Source organism: Rousettus aegyptiacus, unplaced genomic scaffold (genome assembly GCF_014176215.1).
Source record: "Rousettus aegyptiacus isolate mRouAeg1 unplaced genomic scaffold, mRouAeg1.p scaffold_m13_p_3, whole genome shotgun sequence".
Classification (NCBI taxonomy): Eukaryota; Metazoa; Chordata; class Mammalia; order Chiroptera; family Pteropodidae; genus Rousettus; species Rousettus aegyptiacus.
In genome coordinates, this window is record NW_023416306.1 from 172677379 (window position 1) to 172700231 (window position 22853).

Below are 22853 nucleotides of genomic sequence, written 5' to 3' on the forward strand. Positions count from 1 at the left end.
TGAGCAACGGACAGGAAGGGGACCGGCTAGTCCCTCCTGCCACACCGCCTCACGCTCACGCCCCTGCTGCGCGGAAGGACAGACAGGCGCTCCAGAGCCCTGGCCACCGGCCCGAGGGCAGAGCAGGTCCCTGCTCACTCTTCCCGTTCCCAGGGGACCCCCAGCCTGAGCCTCGCCGGCGCGTTTCCGGGAGACACCACCCACAGGACCAGAAAGGAAGGGTGCTGGTACAACGGCATCTAGAAAGATGCGGCCAAGAAGGGACTGGGGAGGGCACACTCAGACGCTGACAGCCAGCCATCAACGCGTTCAAAGGAAAGCAGCGATTTCAGAAGCCTGTGATCTAGGGGGATTCTTAGCAACCAAACAACGCCGACCAACCACATCCGTCGCCGTTAATTCAGATGCATGGCATTTCAGAGACACGAGGAGGCAGGATTTGGTTAATATAGCAGGTTCTCAAATAATGTTGTTTGTCATCCCACTGATCAGATGCCACAGGACCTTAACTCTCATTTATACGATTTAGCTCCTGGTAAAACTGGTTTCGTTGTACGCTATTTCACTTAAAATCACAGAACCCACCAATGACTTAAGTGAGGATTTACTGAGCTTTAAATTTGTCTTTTACTCTCTCGTATCCCAAATATTTGATAAAATATTAAATCGACCCATCGCTAGTGGCAGCTACTACTTTCTGAGCATCTATGTGTACACTGGGATGTCACATAATAACATCTAAAACCTGCAGGACAGGTGTTATCCGCTTTTGATATATAAGCGAACTGACAGCCACGAAGCCCAAGTCCATAGAAACACTTCGTATTTTTATTCCCGTTATACATTTTTATTTCCCTCACAAGTGACTATTCCTATTTCTTATAACATTCAAAGTGTTCAATTTAAAAAAACAGAGGAAAAAATAAACTCCACTTATTTTTCTTATCTTTAATCACCTATCTAGCAGGCTACCAGTACGTTATCAAATTTTTATGTGTGCTATTGCTGTGAAATCAGAAAAGTCTCACTTTGTTTCTGCACGGCAAAACAGCAGCTGCTTCCCAGTTCATGACCGGCACATCTCCCAAGGAACCAGCTAACGCTCATGGTGCCGGTAGCATTTTAGTTAAAGGTCGATCGTGTCACTCATTCTTTGAACACTGATAATCCCAGTAAACAATTTTTTTGCTCTCCTCTAAACGGAACATTTACCACCCTTCCAGTCCTCATTTGTGCGTATCTCTTAAGCTAACACACGTGTACCTGCAACCCCGCTGTGTCCACCAGACACAGGAGTGCCCGGGGCAGCTTAACTCATAATCATCAAATCCGATTACAACCTGAACGCTGGCTCACAGGAGAAGGGGCGGTAACCTGCGGGCCCCATGCACAGGGGACCAGCGTCAGGCGCGGGAACGACAGCCACACGGCGCGCTGACGAGCCGCGAGGCAACCGTGCGAAGCTAAGGAAACCAGACACCAAAAACGCAGCGCGACTCCGCTGCGTGAAGTTCAAAGCCAGGTACAACTCCACGGTAACTCAGCCGAGTCTTCAACAGCAGCGCTGGGACAACTGGACGTCTACATGCCAAAGGATGAATGTGGACCCCTACCTCATCCCACGTACAAAAATGAACTCAAAATGGATCACGAAGACCTAAAAGAGCTAAAACTATTAACACTCCTAAAAGAAAACACAGGTATGAATCTTCGTGACCTAGGGCTAGGCAAGGGATTCTTAAATATCAAACCAAAAGCACAAGAAAAATTTTTTTAATTGGTCTTTATCAAAGAGAAAATGTTTGTGCTTCAAAGGATACCACTAAGAAAATGAAATGACAAGTCACAGAATGGAGAAAATATGTGTTAATTTGCAAACATATGCAAATTCATACATCTGATAAGGGGCCTCCATTCAAAATGTATGAAGACTCTTATAACTCACTAACAAAAAGACAAATAACCAATGAAAAAAATAGGTAAAGGATCTGAACAGACATTTCTCAAAAAAAGATACATAATAGCTAAAAAACACATGAAAAAATGCTCAATGTTATTAGCCATCAGAGAAATGCAAATCAAAACCGCAATGAGTTGCCACGTCATACCCACCAGGACGGGCAGAGTAAAGACCAGACGTGTTGGCAAGGAGCTGGAGAAGCGGGAACCCTCACATGTGCCTAGTGATTGTAAATGATGCAGTCACTTAGGAAAACAGTCTACTCGCTGGTTCCTCAACATGCTCAACACAGTTACACACCTCAGCAACTCCACTCCGGTGGGGTAGAAATGAAACCGACCTCTACACAAAAACTTGTACACAAATGTTCACAGCAGCCAAAAACCAGAAACAATCAAATGTCTATCAGCTGATGAATGAATAAGCAGAACGTAGTATATCCATACAATGGAGCATTATTAAGCTACAAACACGCGTCTTACAAACACGCCGGTCACACAGTGTGCACCCTGTCTACATCAAACATCCAGAAGAGGCAAGTCCACAGAGACGGAAAGGAGATCAGTGGTTGCCAGGGCTGGGGCGGCGGTGATGGGAGCCACTGCTCAGGGGCGCAGGGCGTTTCTGAAGCGGGGTGAAACATTCTGGAATTCTAACAGTTGCACAACTTGAATACACTAAAATTCACTGAATGGTACATTTCAAAACAATAAACTTAAAAAAATAGGTATAAATTGCCTGTGACATGGCTCACAACAGTGCTTGCTACTCAAGGAGGGGGTTATGGACATAGGGGGCCAGGGAGCGGTCACGACGAGGCCTGCTTGGGCACACGATTCATTCGTGAATTTATTCAAAAGGTGTTAAAGATATTTAAAGAAATTACTGAAATGCGGCAAGAGAAACCGTGGCTGGGAGCAGGCCCCTGAGCCAGGCCTAGCCGCCCTGCTCGAGCTGCAGACGCTTGCCTCGCTCGTGGATTAGGATGGCCCCAGGATTGAGGGATGTCGGGAGGATTAGAGGGGACGGTGGCCATAAACCCTGAGCACAGCGCGCACTGTGTCACTACACAGAGCCATGACAATCATGCTGTGATCATGCACCTGTCACAGCAAGACTCACTGTGCCCCCCACCCCCTTTCTCGTCCCACAAAACACTGTCACGAGGACACACGCCTGTCCGCCGGGGACGGCCCCTGGTGTCAGCCCTGCACAGCTGCTGCGAGGCCGCTCACCCACTCCTCTGGCGCGCTCCGGGGACACAGCCTGGCAAGCCCCGCCCAGCCATCTCTTTCCTCACTCTCTCCCACGGGCACCTGGGCCCTCAGCAGGGGACCGCTCCCTGCCCGCCCCGTGGAGACCAAGTACCGGGCCCCGACCTCGCAGGCCTGCCCCCTGGATCCTCGGACGCTGACCCAGCTAGGCTCTCCCGATGCCGTCCCGCGCCTTCCCTGTCCCCGTGCTCGTGACCTGTCCGCGGGGCCGTACTCTTCTATCTGAACACAAGTACGTGCAGTTGTTTAACGGCACTGTTATTTTTTAAACACACTGGACCGCAGAACATCAGAAAAGCAAATTTATGCCAGAGATTAAAAAAAAAAATTCTAGCATACATCCTGAGACTAGGAGCATTTCCAAGCTCCTAAACTCTGCATGTAAACCATCTTCATCAATGTCCATGGCAACCGCCCAGAGCCACGCAGTGAATGACCCGGGTCTGACCACCGGTGACGCTTTGTGGGTGACCCTCTCCTATCCCCAACTCCTCCAAGCTTCCACTGTATTTAGTGACTAGCTTTGTCTTTCCCCATGAGGAATAAATGTCTCTGGAAGGGGAAAAAAACACAAACTTTCTACCAAAACTATATAAACCTTCTAGAACCTAATCCTGTGCCAGACACCCGAGACCACAGAGAAAGCCCGGCTGCAGGCTCCAGCGTTCCAACAGCGACAGCGGCCCGCTCAGCCGTGCGACGTTTGATGACTCTCACAGCCATCGCCTCTGAACCACGGCGACACACCCGCTGTCCTCCCGGAAAGGAGAAACGGGGAGCAGCCCGGCCTCACCCCGACAGGAGGGCCAGTGGACACCCGGGCGCAGTGTCACCCGCTTTGGCCTCGGGGAGGCCCGCGCCGATCTGGATTCGAGAAGAACGGCTTCGCGCGTCCTGATATGTACTGGAAGGTCAGTCGGCACCTGAGTCTGTGCAAACTGGAGGCCACGCCGTCCACACCCCACGGCGGGCCACGCTATCCAGCCGGCCAGCTCATGCATTTCTGAGACACGTTTTTTAAAATAAGAAAACAAACTCTCTGTGCTTGATATGGTTTCATTCTAATACCAAAATGTCAGCACAAAGGAAATGAAACGCACAGGAAAATAATGCAGACGCGGCGGCGGGAAGAAGAGTCAACGTCCTCTCGGATCTTTTCCCTTTGGTCACTGTCCACGCGATAAACACATCGACACGCAGGAAGGAAGGGCGCTGTTTCCCGCGCGACTCCGAGCGTCTCTCCGGTTTCGTCCGGCCGTGGGTGAGCCGGTCCTCTCTCCACTAGAGGCGACACACACGAAACACCAGGCAAACGGCAAGAACGTTCCACGAATCAATAGGATTGTATCGACCGGTGGGCAAAGGTTTAACACTTCGAAACAGGACACCCGGCTTTGCGAAATCTGCATGTGCACGTCGAGGCCACTTCTCCTTAAACCAGACCTTCGGCAAGGATGGAGGCGGCACGTCACCACTGTACGTGATCGCAGAGGCCGCGTTGTGTCCAGACTGTCCTGCGACCCAGTGACTGCGTGACTCTGCCGGCACACGCCACACTCGGCCGCTGCCGCAGGCCTCGCGGGAGCTGGCGCGCCCCGCCACCTCCTCGGACGCCCAGCCTTGCCCCGGCCTGGTCTGCGGGCGACTTTCCGGAGCGGGACGGGGGAGGGGCAGGAAGCGCCGCACGCCCGCGAGGACACGGCACCACCCGGACGCGGGCGAGTCCACACTCGTTTTCCTGAGTCCAACTAAACCCATCAAAAATTTAAGGCCACATTTTAGAGTCCTCGCTAAGGTCGATCCAGGTGAGACCCGCCTCCCATTACGTGCGTTGTGAGGGGAACAGGACGGAAGCCCAGTGTCCCCCGGGGCCCCCCGAGGCACCTGCTGGCTGTGCAGGCTGGACACGCACGTGACTGTGCCTCCGCGGCGAGGTCGCCGGGCGGGCGCCCCGGGTGCTCAGAGTGGTGGGGTGCTTCTCACTCACCCGAAGGGCCGGCGAGCCGATGCCACCTCTTTCACTTCTCCTTGGCCCCCCCGACGTCTCGGGCCGTCTCTGATCCCCACTCGGAGTCCCCACCTCCTACAGCACAGACCACACTCCCAGCCCCGTCCACCCCGGCAGACGCGAACCCCAGCGTCAGAAAGCAGCTCTGGGGGTGACCACGACTTCCCTATGACAAGAGACGCACCAATCCAGGCGCACTGAAACCACGGCCCTGCGTCTGAACCTCTGCGGGCTTCGTGGCGACAGTGAGGTGACGAGTGTCTGAGGAAGGCTGAGAGGCCGCCGCCCCGCGGGCACCTGGCGAGGGGAGGACGCGAGGGCGCAGGGCAGGGCGCAGGGCAGGGCGCAGGGCAGGGGCGGCCGCAGAGGCCCTTCCGTTGTCCCCGCAGAGGGCCGGCAGCACTGGCCTCCTCCACGGCGGGCAGGGCGCACCGGCTGTCAGACGCAGCACGTGGGAGCGACCAGCCAGCTGACCCCCGCACGGAAACAGGACGATCCCGCAGAGGAAGGGGGCCTGTCAGTCAGAAAGGGGAGCGAGACGTCCGGCTGGGAAGGGGACGCACTTGCGCCCTCGGGCCCGGGGCCACACACGCCCACCAGTGACCGACCGGGAACCAGCAGGTGCTGACGACAGGCACACTAAGAAAAACGATGGGAAAGGGGCTGGTTTCCCTAGTGTGAAGAGTTCTCAGGTTAACAGGGAAAACCTAACCGAGTCGATGTGAAGCATGGGGAAAGGAGGGATTTTAGCTGAACGTTAATCGACTCTTGAGGTGGGCCATGTTCGTTGCTAAGCCCCACGGGGAGGGCCCGGGGAGGTGAATCAGACGCATGGGCCTGAGGAGGGAAGGCGGGGTGCCACCGCGGGGCCCAGGGGCCTCCGCCCATCCAGGGAAGGGAGGCAGCAATAGACCCCACCCCGAAGCCCTTGAGTCACCACCGGGGACCTGAATCACTGTCCTCAGTCACAGCTGACCCGGCACCCAGCCCACACCCAGGATCTTAAGTCAGGTACTGCGAGAGAACGTACGCCTCTCAACGATATTTAAAAAAAGAAAAAGAAAAAATAAACCATTTCAAATGAAATAGATACCTAATTTTTTACAACAAATTTAATTCCCAAATAGCTATTTCCCACAAAAGGTATTGAGCCAAGAGAATAGGAATGATTTGTAAAAAGCCAAATTTTTCCACTTAGGAAAACACCAAAAAAGTAAGTTAAAATGGTACAAGCAAGACAGGACAAATGACCTGGTTCTTTCAGTAAGCAAACCGCAAAAAAAAAATGGACTAAAAGAGGGAGAAGCCGCCCCTGGGGTTAGAGAGACTGGGAGGCTCGGGTTCGAGCGTGCAATCCCCACACCGCGTGCGGACTTTGTTTTGGCTCCCAAAGGACAAATCGACTAAAAACAACACAGGGAGGAACTTTGAACCGCGACTGCCTAGTTGACTGTACTGAGGAATTACTGTTATTTTTTCAACGTCGTAATGTCATCATGACTATGTTTTCAAAGAAAGGCCTTATTTTCTTGAGGTATACATGAAAACATTTACAAATGCGATGACAGATGTCTAGGATTTGCCTCAAAATAATCTTTTTTTTTGGGGGGGAAGTGAGCGATAAAAAAGTAAAAATAAAAATGACCATGATTTGACACCTGTTGAAGCTGAGTGACCAAAACAAGAGGGGTTCCTTATTCTATGCGCTCTACCTTTTAATGTTTGACATCTCCTACAATTAAAAAAATTTAATTTAGAGTAGGAAATATTACCAACTAGTGTCACTTTTGTTAATACTGATTGTGAAAATAAAGAAGATCAACATATGAAAAATTCAAGCCACGCCAAAGAAGGAGCAGTGACATCTTCATATCTGGGCTCATCCGCTCACGACGCCTGAACGCAGGGCAGCCGGAGGCGCGACGCGGGCTCCTCGGCCGGACACTTTCTGCAAAGGCGTTTCTTCCCCCGATACTCACCGGGGAGACGGGCTCCGGCGCAGACGCAGGGCGGCCCCCCTCGCGGGACGCGCGTCTGCGCTCGGCCGGCGGCGGCGCGCACCGTTTGTCCCGTATGAGTTTGTTCTATCGCTGGCATTCCTTCTGGGTCATAAAGCAGTTTTATGAGCCAGTAAAAACTTTGGGACAAACGCTGCGAAGCTGACGTGACCAATGGTTTCGGCATTCGGCATCGCAGGCGGGTGCCGGAGCTGAAACGCGGGCACAGCAGCGCCGCGGCCGAGCCACCCGGACCGCCGGGGGCCCCTGCGGGCCGAGCGCGCTTCTGCCGGCGGAAGCGAACTCCTCCGCCCCGGACGTTATCCTTCGGAACACTGAGTTCACTTGTCTATGTTCGTTTTACCAGAATATTTTCCTCAGATGAGAAGCGTAATATTTAAAGTATGATTAAAGGTGTAATACAGTCGATAACAAGAATGACCACAGTAGGAAAAAAATAAGCCATGAGAAAAGGGGTGTGGATAGTACTGTGACATGAATAACTGAAAACGGCATGGATTTTTAAAGGTTTTTTTACTAGTAAATGACGTTTTATTTATATTATAAACCAACTGTTATGAAAATGCTACTGGAAAAGAAAAGCTATAAAATCTGACCAACCGAGAACCTAGCAGTATGCAATTCAATAGGGACAAACACTAGTTCCATGTTCTTTGTAGGGAAGTTTTCTAGATAATCTTTGTTAGAAGAATCTTTGATGGAAAATCATTTTTAAAAAAAGTTCCAAGGGGAACAAAGAACTGACTGCAGAGGAAATAGATAAATCAGGGAGAAGAAAACTTTAAAAATGTCTAATTAGCATCCTCGGGAAGAGAGAAAATGACAGCCACATACTGCCCACCACCAGCCGCCTCATCCTGACCACGAAGCAGTATCTTCTTCCAGAGGGAGATGTTTCAACCCCAGGATTCCAAACGCTGATTACAGATAAAGTGAAGACACAATAAGTCATTCTTATTGATAACCTTGGAAAGATTACCACCTCTGGTTCCTGCATGAGGGAAAACGGTCCCTACGCACACACGTGTGCGCACATGTGCACGGTACACAACCCCACCCCCACCCCCACCCCGAGAAAACTGTGGCCAATCCTCACAAAAGGACCCAAGAAAGAGCGATGTGGGCCTAAGGAACAGCGAAGGAAGTCAGGAAGGAAGTCTGGGAGCTCTCAGCCCTGGGGTCCAAGGGCTCCTCCCAAGTCACAGGACAGGCGCCTGTCTCTGGGTCCAATCACTCAGTTTCAAAGTGAATAAGTTACATAACCATAACGGGAAAAATGCTATTTACTAGTTTCCAATTCTTACAACTAATTCAGACAAAAAAAGTGGAAGGAAGACTCCCCTGCAGTCGAGGCACGTAATAGAAATGCGGAAAGCTTCAAAATACAGAACATGGTGATTCCCCTCTGTTTATTTTAGTTTTTGTCTTTTGTTTTACCTTTTTGTTTTATAATTCCCCTAATTAACTCTTAAGTGAAGATGAATTTAAAAATGACATGTCCACAGGTAAAAGAAAATTAAATGACTATATAAAACTCCAGATTAATAAAAAACAAAAATTACTGATAGAATGGATGGTGTTTCTAAGAGAGTATTAATTATAAAATCAACCAAAAGACAGAGACAACCCAACAAAATACTAACTTCGGAAAAAAGTCTGAAACTTGTCTAAGAATATCCTCCACTCGAAGGCATTTTATTCAGGTCGTGTTATAAATGAGTACTATAAAACTTCATTCTGTAAAGTGTCCTTGAACACAAGACTGAAGTGTTGTAATTTTTCATGGAACTCTATCATAATTCTGATACCAAAATATTCCAAAGATAACATACAAAAGTTAACACCACAGGCTAACTACAAACTATTTATTCCTCAATTGAAAATATATCAACTAAAAATAAATACCACATGAATACAAGAGGCTACCCACGGTTAGAGAATAAAGTGTCACAGCTAAATGCACTTGACTCTGGGAACACACGAGTGACTGAAGAGCACCATGTGCATTAACAACCAATAAAAACCATCGAAGACAAAAATCACAATACTCGATACATGCAATAGTCACATTTCAACATTAATTTCTCATAAATATTTTAGGTGATTATGAATAGAAATATACTTTTTGATATTAAATTATCTTTCAAAAATCAAGATTTAACTTTAATGTCTAGAATACGCTCTTAAATTAAAAGGAAGAAGTAAGATTTTATAATACGACTGGTGGGAGGAAGACTCTTACTTTCTATGGCAGACTCTTCTGTACCACTTAAATTTATTTAATTAGTACATATTATTTTTATAATTTTTAAGACTATCTAAAATAGTACTGGCCTAATGCGATTTCTGTGATTTACGTTCTAATTTTAACACTTAAAGAATTAATACTAATTTTTTACAAACTCAAAAAATTGAAGAGAGAACACTTCCTAACATAGACTATAAGGCCAATACTACCCTGATACCAACCAGACAAAGACATACAAGGAAAGAAAAAACTACAAACCAGCATCTCTTAAGAAGATACATGCAAAAATCCTCAACAAAGTGCTAGCGAACCTAATCCAGCAACATAGAAAAAGAACTGTACACCATGACCAAGCGGGATTTATCCCAGGAATGCAAGGTTGGTTCAACATACAAAAATCAATTAATGTAATACATGACATCAACAGAATAAAAAACAAAAGCCGCATGTTTATCTTGATGGATGCAGAAAAAAACAGTCGACAAAAATCTAACAGAAGGCCACTCCCTCAACCTAGCAAAAGGGATCCATGAAAGCTCACAGCAGACAGCCCACTCAATCATGAAAGTCGGGATGTTCCCTCCGAAGGCCAGGAAGACGAGAACGTCCACTCTGTTCCATACTGTGCCAGAGGGTCTAGCAATCAGAAAACAAAAAGAAATAAGAGGCATCCAATTTGGAAAGGAAGAAGCAAAACTATCTCTATTCAATGGTGACATGATTTTATATATAAAAATCCTAAGGAATCCATTAAAAAATTATTAGAAGTAATAAACAAGGTCATTGAGTTTGCAGAATACAAGATCAATATAAAAAAGCAACTGGCTGTACACATTTGCAATAAATAACCCAAAAACAAGAGTAGGAAAACAATTCCATTAAAAAGATACATTAAGTACATATCTTATACTCTGCTTTGTAATTAATGCTACTGAATAGTTAAAATGGAAAATTTTGACATGCACATTTTACAATAAAAAAGTAAAAACAAATGAGTTTAACTCTGAATACTACAAAACATTTTTGAAAAAAATTAAGAGCTATAAATAAATGGAAAGAGGTATTGTATTCACAGATAGAAAGACAATGCTGTTAAAATGGCGAGACTCCCCAGACTGATGTACAGTCAGTGCAATCCCTACAAAAACCCCATCTGGGTTCTGACGACTGACTCTAAAACGTGTATGGAAATTGGAGGAACTCGGGATAGCCAAGACAATCTTGAAAAAGAACAAAGTTGGAGGATTCACACTTCCTGGATCAAAAGCTACTGCAAAGCAACAGTCCCCGAGGCAGGGTCGTCCGGGCATGAGGACCGACACACACGTGCCGACAGGAGAACTGACGGCTCTGTCCTGAGCCCTGGCAAGGCGGCCGAGACTGTTCAACGGGGGAAACAGTCTCCTCCACCAACGGCGCCGGGACAACAGGGCGGCCGTGGAAAGGAATGTGTGGACCCCCTAATCCACACCACACATAAAAACTGAGTCAAAATGACCACAGACCCAAATGTTAGGGCTAACATGATGAAATCTCAGAAGAAAACCCAAGTATAACCTTCGTGACCTTGGACTTGCCAATGGAGTCTTAGGTTCGACATCAGAAACGACAAAAGAAAAGTTTAACTGGACTTCATCAAAATTAAAAATGTTTTTGCTTCAAAGGAAACCATCAAGAAAGTGAAACGACAACCCATAAAACAGGATAAAATATCTGCAAATCCTACATTTGATGAAGGACCTGTATCTAGAATATATAAAGAACTCGCAAAACTCAACAAAGAAAAAACGCAGCTAAAAAATGGACAAAAAACTTGAACAGACATTTCTACAACGGCACACAAATGGATGACCAATAAGCACATGAAAAGATGCTCAACGTCACTGGCCGTTAAGGAAAAGCAAATTAAACCCACAGTGAGAGAGCACTTCGCGCCTAGCAGGATGGCTAGAATAAAAAAGACAAACAGTGAGAAGTGCCGGTGAGGACGTGAAGAGACCAGACCCGGACCTGGGCTGGTGGGAATGGGAACTGGCATCGCTGCTACGGAAAACAAGCTGCCAGTTCCTCAAAACGCTCGACACGGATGAACGACCCAGCGACTCCATTCCCAGGTGTACGCCCGAGAAAAATGAAAACATCTGTCCACACAGAAACTTACACATGAATGTTCACAGCGGCATTAGTCACAACAGCCTAAAGGCAGACGCCACCAAGTGTCCATCAACCGATGAACAAAATGTGGACGATCCATACAATGGGATAAGATTCAACAAGAGAAACAAATGAAATACAGATACGGCCTTAAAAACATCGTAAGTGAACAGAATACAAACACGAGAGACCACATGTTATACGATTTTATTTACAGGAAACGTCTACAACAGGCAAATATAACATAAGTGGATTAGTGGTTGCCTAGGGCCGGCAGGAAGGGGGGAGCTGGGGGTGACGGCTAAAGAGCACAGGGACTTTTTTTGAGGTGATGAAAATGTCCTGGAGCTAAATGGTGGAGATGGCTGCGCGAGTCTATAAATATACTAAAACCACTGAATTATACAGTTTTAACAGGTAAATTGCACATGAGTTGTATCTCAATAAAGGCATTACAAAAAATGAGTAAAAGAAAAGAAACCATCTGGTAATTGAAAATGGCGAAGAAACCTTTCCCACTAAAATAAACTAATAAACTTAATCAGCTGTGTAGTTCAATTTAGGTTTCTCTCAGATTGCTGATAAACAACCGGTTTAGGTTCAATAACCCTCTGAACGTATTACTTCGCAAAGATTATCACCACTTCATAAACAAAAATCTTGCTTTTTGAAAAAACAGTTAAATATTTGTAGAAGGAAACATATCGAGGCTTATCACTTCGGTTACATGAAGCCACAGTAATGTCTGATGTTTTGAGAAACGTTTCTTGTGCTCACACACACTCTCCTATAAACGCCGCCCCTGACTCCTTGACTGGCTGGTGAAACTGGACACCGCGTTCCCGGCGACTACGCAGCTCGCGTGGGCCCAGGCGACACAGGCTCCGCACGGCGGCCCCACTGCGTCCACCTGGCCCAAGGCTCACTCCAAAGGCAGCAGGAAAGGCGGGTTGTTAACGAACGTAAACACCTTTCAACAGTCAAATCTCAAATACTTAGTTTAAAAAGCAACAAACCCATCTGTGACGGAACTGCAAAACTACTTTTTAATGACTGCTGCACGGCCATTAATTATGAAATCGATGTCTTTCTCAACAATGAAGAATCAACACAAATGCTATTTCAAGTTAAAAAAAAAATAAACTTGGCCCTGATTTAAAGTTTTTAAACAAAATAAGAGAAATTCAATGATTTCAATTCAATTCTTTCACATGAACGACAGTAAAGTACAATAGAACCTTAAAACGTAGTTTGGGTGTAAGGGGGAGGCTGATTTACCTTTGCATTTCATTCGTTATCAGCATTTTTGGAAAACTGAGTGGCAAAAACGTTTCTCATTCTGTTTATTTTAAACCAGTGATTTCTTCCTATATACCGAAAGCTTCAGAGTGAAACAAAATCGGCTGCATGTCACTTTAAGAAAGATGAAGTTCATGCACGCAGGCCCTGAGTCACAAACAGCCCATTACAAACACGTCCATGTTTCGAGTCTCCACAGGCACACCCTGGCATCGCCCTGGACCCACCCAGGAGTGCCACTCCCCAGCCCTCTCCCCGGCCACCTGAGGAAGCACCTTCCAGGCACCCCTCATTCTGCGTTCCACCCTCCCCCCTCCCTCCCCCCCTCCCTGGGCTGTTGCTAGAGAAAACCTTCCCCGCCCTTATTCCCATTCCTTCTCCCACTTATGGGAAAATCTCCCTAATAAAACAGGGTAAGAACAGAAATGGCGGTACATCCAAACCAAACCAAACTACCCACACATCGGCCTTCCTACAGAGACGAAGACTAGGGCGTCCGTCGGTTAAGGCCGGAGCACAGAACACCTACCTTACCCCTGAGCCCCCTGGAAGCCCTCCTAAAGTGGCAGCCCACGATCACGATGGACACCATGAGCCCTGGGAGGCCGGGGGTTCTGTCTGGTCTCTCGCCTCTGCTGCATGCCCCGTTCTGGAGCCCATGTCACCACGGCCTGGCACGTCTTGAATCCTTCGAAGCGCCTGAATGAATGGATGACGGGAGACGGGAGCAGCCTAGGAAAGCTCGCCTAACTCCGCACACTGAGAAACGCGAGCGGACTCGTGTCTAACTTAGCAAAGCTGGGAAACCGGGAGTCGGCTGTGTGTGCCAAGCATGTGTGAAGAGGGCTCGGAGCGACCAGCAGCGCCGAGACCCCAGGAGGCCTGACGAACGGCGACGGACAGAAAACGGGACAGGCGGCAGGTCTGCAGGAGAAGCGGCCACACGCGGCCTCTCCCGCCGGCCACCACCCCGGCCACCACCCCGTGGGCCGGCCCCGCCTCGCCCCAGCTTCCCAGAACGCTGGCGGCCAGGCAGAGGGCACGCCGCCCGCACGGCCCAGGCAGGGGACCGGACACCCCCGCCGGGGGGGGCGACGGGCCCACGAGAAGTAATTGCTTCAGCAACTTCTGGCAGTGCCCTCCCAGCCTGGCACGGCCCCCACCCCACTTCCTGACGGTGACGCCCGACACTGAGGAAGTCTGCATCACACAGTCTCCGAGCAGCTCGCTCGCAGTTAGGGAGACAGCCGGTCATCGGCGGGACACGAGGCAGAAGAGACAGAGACGACGCAGGAAACACAGAGCATGTCTGCAAAACAGAAATGCGCGCACGTAATTCAATAAAAAAATTAACGAGAAATGTTTTTAAAATGTATTGCCTTCATGAAACGAAAACAGGATGTTAGAAAAAGAAATAGAGGAAAAAACACTTAGAAATGAAAGAGGTGATGGCAAAAATAAAAATTCAATAAAGAACTAGAAGATAAATTTGAGGCCCTCACCCAGGAAAATAAAATTATAATATAAGTGGAAAGGAGCAGGAGAAAAGGAAGTTAGCAGAGCGCGCCGTAAGGTCCGACATCCGAGTAACGGGAGGCCGGACGCGGCCGCGAGGACGCAGACGGACTCGGCCTTCGGCGCGGGGCCGGTGTCCCGGTGGACCTCGCCCGGGCCCTGCGCGGGGCTCCCGGCCCGGCCCGGCCCGCCCTGCCGTCGTCTGTCACTTCTCATGCCTCGCGGCGCCTTTCGTCTTCCCGGTCCGTTCCGGGCCACCTGCCCTCCACTCCTGCTACTCAGCGGCCATCCCGGGGCTCCCCTTCCTGCCTCACGGGAATTCTTTTCTGTCTCTCCCCCCTCTGTTGAAACCCCCTTTCTGGACGCCATGCCTTTCTCTTTCGGGTGGAGTACATCTTCCAGTGGCTTTGTGAGAATGAGCTCGTCAGAGATGGATTTTTTGAGACCTTGCCTGTCTGAAAACACCTTTTCTTCCCTGACACTTGAATGGCGGCTTGCCTGGGTGTTGCACCCATTTTCCTCAGAAGTGTGAAGCCACTGTCCCAATGCTGTCTACCTTCCATTTCTGGCGACAAGAAGCCCGAAACCACTGTGATCCCCGAGCCCCATGTGACTCGTTTTATCTCTGGGAGCTTTGGGGGTCTTCTGTTTATTCCTAGTGTTCCTGGGGTGGGGGGAAGGGGACATGGGTCCTTCAGCTTGTCTGTATTATTTCTTGATCACCACTTCTCTGGTTTACTGAGACAGGGAATTAGCTGTGTCCTATGTGGCTTAGCTGTTAAGATGGTTACTGAATGAGAACACGAATGATATCAATTTAAAAAAAATTATTATGTAACCATATTTGGAAAAAAAGGAGAGAAAGAGATATGTGTTTGGGGCATGGGGGGTGATAAAAAGTATTCACAAAAGTCAAGAGATAATGTCTAAAAGGGAAAAATCAGAAATTAACAGCACACACATGCTATATAGAAATGCGACATCCGAGGCAGGAATTGCTGAACAAATCACCACCAATATGCAAGGTTCTTCCCGTTCCTGGGAGGCAGATGGGGCGGCCACCATCAGACGATGGGCTGAGGGCAGGACAGGGCCCAGGCGACAAATTGAGATGAAGATGTCTTACTAGCCCTGGACTGCCGACGCCCTGATTTCACGAGAGAAACTGTTTTGCTTAAGTCACTGTTATTTGGTTCTCTGTTACTGGCAGCTGAATGTGACTCTGGGTCAGATGACCACACCAGAAAATAAGGGTCAGGAGGGGCTGCTCATGAAAGTTAGAACCCGGAGTGGGCAGGCTGGCAGAGGGCCTGCCATTTCGCATTACAACTCTGTAGAACTACTTGACTTTTAAAACTAAATGCCTTAATAAATATTACATTTAACAAAAATCACCCCACAGGGTATAGTCAGAAGTACTGTTAATTTCAACTTCAAAACAAAGGTTAGGTGTGTCTTTTTAGGTCAATTTGTAATTCTAACATTGGACCAGGGATTTCAGACCTGATTTTTTTCAAGGCAACAGAATACGAAGTCATCATGGAGATTTTCTGAAAAGGGGAATTGACGAAATGAAAAGCAGTGTGTGTACAACTGGACTACCGATCTGGCAGAGGGATTTAAATCTGCAAGTGAGAAGGGCACTTAGGTCAGAGGGCTTCGAGCTTCAGCTTGGCCAGCGATCACCAGGGATCACGGGGAGGGAAAGGAAAAGCTACAGTACAACAGGGATTTCAAAACAGGCGGCTGCAAAGAGGCCTGAGGCTGACCATGGTCCAGTGGCGAGGAACCCTGCTGGAGGGTTGTGTGCTCAGAAATGAGTCAGGACAATGTCCACAGAGCCTGGTCCCGCCCCCCCCCCCCGCCCCGCCCCGCCCCCAGGCAAAGAGGGGATGAGGGTGGAGGGCAGCCCACGTGATTCCCGGCACTTCCCAAGCCCCTGCCGCCACCATCAGCCACCATCAGCCACCATCAGCCCGGGGCTGTTAGGACTCCCCCTAGAATAAGTTCCATGTGTCTCCAAAGAAGCTCAAATACAAGACTGAATTTAACTGAAATTTATGACTCAATTCAAATTTATCTCTGAATTTCGAATTCTTTCCTACAGATTACAAAATCCAAAGGCTATTATAAATGGTCCTTTTTGCAAAGTTTTAGTCTAAAAACAATTTTGTTGCCAGTTACCTACCAGTCAATAAAATCGACCAAAACCTAAATACACAAAATCTTATATATAAATTGTCTAAAATCATACTGTAAAGTATGACATTTATTTCACAGGTAGTATTATCTATTTTGTTTTTTATTTTAAAGTTGTTTCTCTGGTAGATTTTAAGTTCATATAAAGTCCACATTGTCGAAATACTTGTGATTTTAAATCTGTAAAAACTGTATTTTCTTCTCTTTTCATTAGTGACCTTCTCACACAAATTTAAGGTAACTTTAACACACTGTCATTCTGGAACATTCTAAGAATCTAAGCATCAAACAAACTCGGAACAGGGACTAAAAGCTATCATATTCCATTATGCGGGGCAGAGTGATGTGATACACAGTTGCTGGGTTTTTTTAATTCATTTGAAATTTCCTTTAATTTTATCTCCTTTTTGATTAAAAAAACACTAAAAATATTTGTCCTCTTCCAGCAAAACTCTTACTTTATTAGTCTCAAAAGACACTGTCTATGGTCATCCCACCCTGAAGGAACCCGATCCCTTCTGATCTCAGAAGCTAAGCAGGGTCGGGCCTGGTTAGTACTTGGATGGGAGACCACCTAGCAAGACCGGGTGCTACAGGCGTAAAAAATAAAAAAATAAAAAATAATGGATTGTAAGCTGACAAGGTCCTTGCAATCTGTGAGGTCAACCAAGGGTTGCCTTGCCTAAAAAATCTTTTAAAAAATCAAAAGACACTCTTCGCCTCTTTACCAAGAAAAGCACTCAATACTTCTCTGTATTTAATATAGTTTGGAATTAACAGTCTTGTTTGCTCGTGTGTTTACCAGCACTGAAGCCAGCACAGGCAGGAGGGCACTGCCAAGGGCATCGGGTGCCGCGGGAGGGGGCAGGGGCAGGGCAAAGGGAGCTACCTGCCAGCCCTGGCGCAGCACGAGGTGTTTACCTACACGCATCCGCGTACTCGCTTGAAGAGCAATTCACCGCGCATCACTAACTTCTCAGGTAGCTCACTCCAACTCCAATTTTATTTACTGAAAGTCTGGATTTAACACAGACACTATCATCATTCAAAGGCTGACTGTCGGCGCAGAGGTTTTAGGAGAGAAAAGGCAAGGCTGGGCAGGAAGCGTTTGGTGGTTTCAATTGTTTCCTCTCATGCCATGCGCTCCATGTCACCATGCATTTTAAATAGCAATTAATAAAATCTAAATTACATTAACCTAATCTTTATTTTGCAATCCCAATATTTCCCTACCATTTAGATCTTATTATTCAAAAGATCTGTTTTTTAAATGTCATTTTAAAAAAGTGTTCCCATGTTATGCAAACCCCTCATCTGGAGAAACCGTTAAGATTCCAATGTATCTTGGGACATGGAGCACCGTCTGTGAAGCTGAGCGGACTGGATTCGGTGGTGGCCACACCCACGCCCAGCAATGCGCATCCCCATGGGACTTCACGCCAGAGGACTCCGAGAAGGCACTGACGGGTCTGTGAGAAGTTGTTGCGGGCTAAACGGAAGGCTTGACGATTTCTTCCATTCCTCACAGAGGAAGCGCGTGTCCCAGTGAGAAGATGGGCACCACTGGGAGTCGGGATGCCCACACCGGGTGCCGACGCCAGCAGCGAGCCCCAGACCGCCCGCCCTGTGTGCAGGCCACACGGGCCGCTGCGGAGGGCCACTGCGGTCCGTCCAAGGCCAACAGGCTGGGACTTCAAACACTGGCTCTGTCCAAATGTAACACTAGCCATAAATATTTAAGTCATGTTATGTATTTAACACATCGAAAAGTATTTTTATATAACAAATATGAAAAATAATTCATCTCATTTTAGTTGCCCGTATTTGCTGCTGTTTTACTTGTAGAAATTTCCGTGTTTCATAGGCTCTGCTTCAAATGGTATCAAATTTGCATTAAAAATAGCTTAAAGAAATACACATTCAAAGGATGGTATCACTGACTTTAAATTAAGGTCCCTGATTTAATAGAGGAAACTAATGAAACTATAAACATAAGGGAAAATTAAAGACGAAAACCTACACGGAAGGCCAGGATGATTCTTGTCCCATGCAACCACTGTGGAAATAAGGAAATTAACAGCCAGTAGCAGTCTTCTTTTAAAACTAGAAACATCGTTACCTATACTTTCCAGATTTCCTCAAAGACTGCCCAGTAAGTCTCCAAATCTGAGCTGAATCAGCTATTTTTCTCATTACGTTTCGAGAATTCCACATAAATGTCATTAGAACCTTACACAACTTGGAAGGTGGGGAGGGACCGGCGTCTGCACGACAGGACTCAACACATCCAAGGTTTCAAACATCACACAGAGTGGGACTCCGAGAACTCAGCGACCCACAGCCTGACAGCCTGCACACGCTCCCTTAGCAGAAGTGATCAGGGCGCCTAATGCTGCTCTGCAAACAATTCTAGTTTACGCCTTCCAATCTCAATAATCGGCATTTCAAGTAGCACCAAATAACGAACACACGTCTCTCTTAACTAGCAACACAGTGCTGCAGTTACACACACGACACCAAATGCTACTTCTAACACATACTATTTCATTAAAATGTCACCTTAAATTTAAGTCCATTCTTTGTAACTCAGAGTTTACACCTGGGCAAACTGAGTTCTCGGGATAATGTTAACTTATTTGTAATCATAATTTCCAATGGGCCAGAACACAGTTTTGAAAACATTTCTATCTTAATAGCACGTAGCTCCTGTTCAGATGTGGGAAGGGATAAATCTCAAAAGACCTCCATACACACTGAGAAGAGCCTCCAATTCATTGGCTGGACCCGCCTGGTGGTGGCCCGGGACCACCTGTCTGCGGGGCACTGAGCCTCCACACTAACCCACGCCGCCACCGCACAGCTCAGCTCCCAGGCCAGAGGCCACCGGCCCGCCCGTCACGGCTCCAGCCACCTTCCCCCAGCTTCCTCCTTCCAGTCACGCTTTTGCTCACAGACTGTGCACAGAGCTGAACCTGGTGTGGAACGCTGGATTTCAAGATCAAACGCTCAGAAAGGAATGCCAAGTACAACGTTCAGAAGGCTGAGGTAAGAGGCACCAAGGACCTCACTTTCAAAGCAACTGTGAAGTCAGTGAATTATTCAGCTGGAAACCAGGTCACTGATAAAGGACCCAGGAAGCAATTACTCCTGTTTTGCTGATATTGTACATTGCCAAAACTGGGGGTCCCCAAGGAAACAGAGCATGACGGGCTGTCCTGAGCTCTGGGCCGCCTTCCACTGCTGCCCTCACAAGATGTCAGTCAGTGTTTCACTACGGAGCAAAACCCAGGAGCCCTCTAAAGAATATGGCCACTTGAGTTTTAACTTGTAAACAAAATCCCAATTGCAGTTACCCTTGTGGCAGAGTAGGAGGCCTGGCTTCAGAATGCATCCGTCTGTTTCTTCATGAGAATGTCAGCTTTTCCAGCCCCACAGATCAGGAATTACCGGTTCAAACTGCACAGCCCTAGTCCAATGACACAAATGACCCAAGGACAGCATTTTCGGAGGTTTGGCCTGAACGTGACCGCTGCATCTTCCTTCTAGGTCGGTTTAGAAGAGTATGGGGTCTTTACAAGGTGCCCACCCTAGCGAGAGGTGAAGCCAAAGCTTCCACTTTACGCTAGGAGCAGTCTTTGGGATTTTAACTATCATTAAATGGCTTAATCAAATTTGTGTCCTAATAAAGCATAACAGATTAGTTGGTGAACAGTTACAACAGTATAGTCCTTGAATGAACTAGAGAAGGCATGCAAAGGGAAAAAAAAATTTTAATGACTTCCATGTACTGACAGTTCCTACTACCTCCAAAATATTACAAGGGTCTGGCGCAATTACAAAGAAAAAAATCAATCTGCTCTTGCAAGGAGGATTCAGAGTAAGGTTTTTAACCTTAAAACTCCCTTGAAGGCGCAATAGTAAAGGGTGTGTTCAGGCCCTGGACACCAAGGGGACGTAGACAAGCTGTCACCTAGGAGGAGCCGTTAGAGCCAGGCTCCCGGGATACGCATACGGGTGGCGGGGGCGGGGAGAGCCCACCGGGCGGAGGGAAAGGCAGACGCAAAAAAAGCACCCGCGGCTGCCCCAGGTCGGCAGAGCAGGGGTGGGGGCCCTGGACGCTGACCGTACCCCAAAGCGGGGAACGGGGGTGGGGGGACGGATATCCCAGCGAGCGCTGCAGGAAATGATATCCAGACTCGGAGGATGGATCTAGGAAGCGGCAGGGGCGATGGCCCGACAGGGGGAGGGGAGGGGACCGGAGGATGTGGCTCCCCCCGGCAGGATGAGGGGGCGTCGCGGCCGAACGCGGACGTGCGAGGGCCTAGGCGCGCAGGGAGGGCCGAGGAGCCGCAAGCGGCCGGAGCGCCCGCAGCGGCGGCGGGAGAGGGATGGGGCGGCGGGTCTGGGGGCAGTGACGGGGCGGGCCGAACGGAAGCCGGAGGGCAGCGCGGAGGTGGCGGCGGCGAGGAGGGCGAGCCGCGCGGGGGTCCGGGGTCGCGCCCGCGCCGCGCGCACTTACCCCACTCGAGGAACTCGGCCACGTACTTGTCGCGGCGCAGGGCCGAGTGGCTGCACTCGGTGTACAGGCAGACGAGCACGTCGAGCAGCGTCTCCACGCTCAGGGCGCTGCCGTTGCGCCAGGGCCCGTCCAGGAGCAGCTGCTCCAGCTTCTTGAGCCGCACCTTGGCCGACATGGTGCCGCGCGGCCCGCTCGGCCAGTCCGTCAGAGCGAGCGATCGGGGCCCCGGCGGCCGCGAGCCCCGGCAGCGGCGGCGCCTCGTCGCCGCCCGGTCCGCGTCGTCGCGCCCCGGCCTAGGCCGACATCTTGGGCTCGGTCCTGGCGGCGCAGCGTCTGGGGCGCCGGGCCCCGCGGGTCCATGGGCCGGCCCCCTCCGCTCGGCGCCTCGCCCCCGCCGCGCTGCCCTCAGCCCCGCCCGCGGCCGCGCCCTCCTCGCCGCCCGCCGCCGGCCGCCGCGGAGCGCTGCGCAGACCCGGCCGGCGCCCCAGCCCCGACCCGGCGGCCCAGCCCCGCGGCCCGCAGCCAACCAGGGCGCGGCCGACGCGGGCGCAGCCAACCACGGCGGGGCCGGCCGCCGCCGCGCTGACCTCAGCGCGCCGCCCCGCCCCCGCGCCGGCTCCCGGCTCCCGGCTCCCGGCGGGATCGGGCCTCGCCGCTCGCCGTAGGGCGGCCGGGCGCGGGCGGGGCGCGGGCGGCCAGTGCGCCGCCGAGGTTGCGGCGCCGGCGCGTGCGCAGAGCGCGCCCGGGCGGCGTGCGCGAGCGCCCGGCGCCGCGCCGGGGGTCGCGCCTGCGCGCGCGCGCGTCCCGGGCCTCGACCCCGCGGGGCGCGAGGCTCGCCGGGCCCGCCCCGCTGCCGCCGCCGTCGAGGCCTCGCCGGCAGCACGGGCCGTCTTAAAACCCGGCTCGTCCGAGCGCCACGCGGCCCACCTCCGACTTGACAGGCGGGAGGCCGAGGCCGGGACGGAGCGCGCCTGCCGCAGAGGCGGCGGCCCCGCCGGCCACCCAGCGCCCCGCGAATTCGCGAAGCGCGCGCCGCAGCCACTCTCGATCCCACTGTCCTGCTGACCCCTCCCACAAACAAACGTCTCAGGGTGGCGATTCGGTAGGAAGCGAACGGCTGTTTGTGTCCGGGCTGGGTTTGCCTGCAGAGTCACTGCTCGCTTGTAGGAAGATAGTCGTCTATTTGGGCGCCGGGGGCAGGAGGATACCCCCTACCCGAATAAACCTTTGGCGTCAGGAGAGGAGGGCCCGCCTGGGACTCGTGGGAGGTCGCTGAGGGCTCTGGTGTGGGTGAGAGCGCAGAGCGAGGGTGCAGGGCCCGTGGGAACCCCAGCCGAGAAAGGGGTGGGGAGACTTCCACAGGGGCAGAGCAACAGGCTGGAACAGGTGAGGGGGGGGACAGCATTGAAGGGAAAAGTAAACCTGGCCGTGTGGCTCACATCTGCCTATGCAGCTCGCGTCTGCCCACAGGAGACTCGCACCCCTGGCCCTGACAAACGTTTGGGAGACGGCGAGTTCCAATACGGCAGCCACAACACGTACTCTGGACAAAAGTCATTATCCCTTTGCTGGGCGGTCCTGTGTTTTTCTGGCATCCTCTCCCCACCTCTCCTCACGCCCTGTGTCTTTGCTCCAGCCTCACTCTTATCATGGTATCCT

The 22853-nt window shown here is 50.0% G+C and overlaps 1 protein-coding gene and 1 pseudogene across 5 annotated transcripts in view; one reads left to right on the forward strand and one right to left on the reverse strand.

The window, feature by feature from the left end:
- CDC42BPB (CDC42 binding protein kinase beta) overlaps window positions 1-21595 on the reverse strand; it is an 88088-nt gene extending 66493 nt beyond the window's left edge. For 3 of the 5 annotated variants that reach the window (XM_036238457.1, XM_036238456.1, XM_036238455.1), the window contains exon 1: window positions 21195-21595. In XM_036238457.1, coding sequence (XP_036094350.1) covers window positions 21195-21369 — 175 coding nt within the window. In that variant the 5' untranslated portion in view covers window positions 21370-21595. The remainder of the gene's footprint in view (window positions 1-21194) is intronic. The other 2 variants (XM_016165993.2, XM_036238454.1) reach the window with 1 other exon arrangement.
- Window positions 17156-17274, forward strand: LOC118601310 (annotated as a pseudogene).
- Window positions 21596-22853: the final 1258 nt, after the last annotated feature.